The following is a 4341-nucleotide window of genomic DNA, read 5'->3' as shown; positions in this document are numbered from 1 at the left end:
AAATTTACTGATGCGAAATTACCAACTTTTATTAATAAAAATCCCTACATCACTATGTTTTAATCTACGCGCGTATCTTATAAAAATATAATATGTAGTTTTAATTTAACTATAATAAAATTATATAAATAAACAGTAATTAAATAATTATGTAAAATAAGTTTTTGTTTAAATATAGTACTAGTAGTTCTAGTACAACACAAGATGGGCAGCCCCCACCTGAAATTGCAAAAATTACCGGTAATGATGCTTCAGATATTCCTTTTCCTTTGAAATGATGAGCACTGGTACCACTGCTGCTGTAAAGCAAACGAAGAAACCAAAAAAACAAAGCAGAATCAGAAAAAGAAAGCAAAAGTAAAACGACGTCGTAATTATTCGCGGGAAACCCCTCATGTCTCCAATGCGCGAGACACGCCATCAATCCCTCGTTGTTCCACGCGCTTTTTCTCTCTCCCTCACTCGCTTCCAAAACCAAAAACCGTTTCAAATAAATAACCGCTCACACACCAGTTTCCACACACACACACACATATCATAACTAAAACCGTTAACAGTTAAGAGTTAAATAACGCCGTTACCGATGCCTGAAGCCGTCGTCGATTTCCGCGCTCCGCCGCCGTCTCCGGTTGCCTCAGGACGGCGATCGTCGGTAACTAATGACGAAGTTTTAACGGAGTTTCTAGAATCCTCGCTCCGCGTCCCTGATCTCGTGTTGCCCGATAAGTTCTTCCCGAAACAGAAGCTTCTAGAAACTCCGCCAAAGGTCGACTTCGTTTCTCTCTGTTTTCACCGTGACGAGGCGGAATGCGATGCCGTTTTGGACGCCATGGCGAAAATCGGGTGCTTCCAGCTCATGAACCACGGGATTCCGAGGGAGCTCGTGGTGTCTGCTGCGGAGGCCGCCGCCGGAGTGTTCGGTGTGCCGCCCGTGAAGAGAGAGGCTTTGATGAGGTCACCGGAGAAGCCTTGGGGTTATGAAGAGTATCATGGCGGAGAAGAAGAAGAAGAAGGGAGTGAGATGTGTGAAGAGTTCGTGTGGTGCAGAGAAGACGAGTTGAAGTTGAATATGGAGGGAATTTCGCCTATTGGATATCCAAATTTCAGGTAATTAACGTTATGTTAATTAATTATTAATAATTGATAATTAGATAATAAATAACCCTATATACGTAATATAATGCATCCATTTTATTAACAAATCATTAGTACATAGCTAGCTACTACTAGAACTTATTATGTATATAGATTGTGATTATATATCTGCATGCCAAGAGAGGATTGCGTGATTTGTGATTAATTAAATATTTCAATCTTGCATGTAGTAATCAAATTCTAAAATATAGGATTTCTCAACTATTGGTTCCCCACTAGATATTTCAATCTTGCATGTAGTAATCAAATTCTAAAACATCATTGGCACTACACTAGATAAGATGAATATTATTGTTGAGGAATGCTACGGGACAGCAACTTTTGTGATTTGTAGTCATCAAATAGCCATCAATGATGATTTTAATGGTGTGAGATTGGTATGAGATTTTATCCAATAGCTCACTTTTTTTTGCTGGTTACATGCTGGCCAAAATTTAACAAAGTTGCTGGCCCCTAGACTTTTTCTATTATTGTTTGCTATTAACTATAAAGTGAATTCTATGGTATATATATATATATAGATAAACATTCATATGTTCAATTACCAAAAATGAAAATAAGATAAATATTTAATATGTTCAAAATCTCTGATATGAACTAAAATTTGCATAATCTTGATGTAGTTTTCACTTAAGATAAGGTCGCGCATTATTTTTTAGTAATATATGATGAGTTTACATAAGTATAAGAAAAACAAATCATATGTTTTTTTTTTTCTTTTCTTTTATAATTATATCATATATGTTTTAGAAACGTTACTAGTGGTCATGGAAGGATGATAATTATTGTTGTTCTATAAAATATAACAATGAACAACAGATTTTATTTAAATATTTTGATTTTAGAATATATTGACAGAACATAGTCACCAAAAAAAAAATATTGACAGAACAAAAAATTAGAGAAAGGGAGAATAATTCTCAAGCATGAATTTGGATTATTTTATGGTGGTTGCTCACATATCCTTACATTTAAATGGGCATAAATATTCTTTTTACTTTACACTATTTAAAAAGTGACATATATGTTAAATTTAATGACACCTAATTAAATTTTAGCCAACTTTTATTTTAATTTTTAAATTTAAATTTTATTGATTTTATCATCCTTAAATTTTGTTACTAACCTTTTAATTTTAGACTTTAAACCCCTATATTAATCATAACTATTTAACTTAACACATATGAACAACACTTTGGATTATATATAACCAAGCAGCTATTGTAAGTGAGAAAGTATGATCATAAAATTCATTCAATCACTGTAGTTTAAAAGAAAGAAGAGAAAAAGAAGCACACTAATTATTCTGTCACACGCAAAGCTAGTGGAGGAAAGGTAACTGGTTTATTCTTGCTTAGTTATGATCCAACATAATAATTAAGCTAGCTGGCTATAATCAACTGAAATTGCACGAGTTAGGAGCAAAACATCTTTACACTTCATCATTTATTGTTTAAAAAACTGCACATGCAGTAGTGAGCACTATACTTTACACATCCATTAACTCTCAAAATTAGGAGTAATGCATTGCACGCATGTAATGTCACTTATCAATGAATTCATGAGAATAACTAAAGATAAATTGACATTCAGATGCTTAGAAAATGTATAATAAAAAGTAGTACTTATTTATAGGTCAGGAATATCATTTAAACATAATGACAAAATTAATTTTATATCAAACTAAATAAATATAAAATCTGAAAATATTCTAAGTATATTCTTACAGTCAATGTCAAGATATTCCATGACAACTATTCACGAAGTGTTGCTCAATGTTTTTAAATCTTTTTTGCAGCAAGAAAATGGAAAAACTCATGCTACGCATCGAGACTGTGGCCGAGAAAATTTTACCGGTGATACTGGAAAAGATTGCAAGAAAAATTAAAGTTGATGATATGGATTTGGTTCATCATGGGCATGATGTTGGAACAGTATGTTGTATATATAAGCATTGCAGAGATAATAGAGAAGATCAATGGCCTAACTCCTTAAAATATGATGTGATTAGAATGCTGATTAGGGGAACGGATTACTCACACTCATTGGGTTTTCATGTATGCGATGGATCTACAGAGTTCCATGTTTACTCTAAGAAAAGTTGGCTCTCTTTCTGTCCAGAAGAAGGTGCCATTATAATCACCGGTGGTGATGAAACTCAGGTAATTTAATTTACACTTCTGCATGCCTCCATTTTATGCCTCCCCATTTTTCTTTTGTTTAATTTTCTTAATCATCGATTTAAAACGATTATATTAGTAACTAATTTTATAAGAGAACAATTGAGTATACACCTTTGTTGACCCTTTTGTGTTATTATTAGTAATATAGCAATCTCCTTATGTTGTTCAATTTGCACTTGGTACAAGATGAGAAGGGATTAGAGGGGAAAGTTCTATGTAAATTTTGCTTTAATCTACTAGGGGCAAAATAGTCTTTTCATTTTGAAGTGAAATATTCTTATGAATAGGAATACTGCATTTCCTTCCCTAACACTGGAAATGAAAATTAGCCAAAAATCATAAGACATACCAGCTACAAAACACAGAATGTTTGTGTAAGAGTAAAGTATCGTTTTTGTCCCTAACGTTTGGGGTAAATCTTATTTTTGTTCCTAACGTTTAAATAGTCCTATTTTTATTTTTAACGTTTGTAAAAGTGATTCAATGTTATCCTGCCATCAATTACACATCATGAGCGCTTTAGTTTGAGTTTTAAAAATCTCTTCTTGAAGTTAGAATACAAATGTTCTGGGATAGAATCGATGATCTACTCCGAAAAATAGCTCATCAAATGTTGAAATTAATTTCTACAACATTTACATAATTCACTTTTTTAGGGACATAATTGAATCTAAACACAAATAGTGGGTATAATATTAAAATCGAACACATCTAAGTGAGACCTAATTGAGAATGAATACATCTAAGTGAGAATAATTGAAAAATATAATATAATTTGTTAGTATAATTGATAGTATGATAACATTGAATCACTTTTATAAACGTTAAGGATACAAATAAGACTTACTCCAAACGTTGGGGACAAAAACGATACTTTACTCTTTTGTGTAATTATTCATAGTTTCTTCTTTAGTATATTTTCTTTGTGAATTGAATGTACAATAAAACTAATATTCTTATATATTAACTTTATTTTTCTTATTTTTTTTATTATAATTAAATT

General features: G+C 32.1%; 1 protein-coding gene across 1 annotated transcript in view; it reads left to right on the top strand.

Moving 5' to 3' along the window:
* LOC107617364 (probable flavonol synthase 4) overlaps positions 371-4341 on the top strand; it is a 5054-nt gene continuing 1083 nt past the window's right edge. The window contains exons 1-2 of the mRNA XM_016319120.2: positions 371-1107; positions 2954-3317. Coding sequence (XP_016174606.1) covers positions 584-1107; positions 2954-3317 — 888 coding nt within the window. The 5' untranslated portion in view covers positions 371-583. The remainder of the gene's footprint in view (positions 1108-2953; positions 3318-4341) is intronic.

The sequence above is a fragment of the Arachis ipaensis genome, chromosome B09 (assembly GCF_000816755.2).
Source record: "Arachis ipaensis cultivar K30076 chromosome B09, Araip1.1, whole genome shotgun sequence".
NCBI lineage: Eukaryota > Viridiplantae > Streptophyta > Magnoliopsida > Fabales > Fabaceae > Arachis > Arachis ipaensis.
Note: the sequence above shows the minus strand (reverse complement) of the source record. Positions and strands in the feature narration are given on the sequence as shown.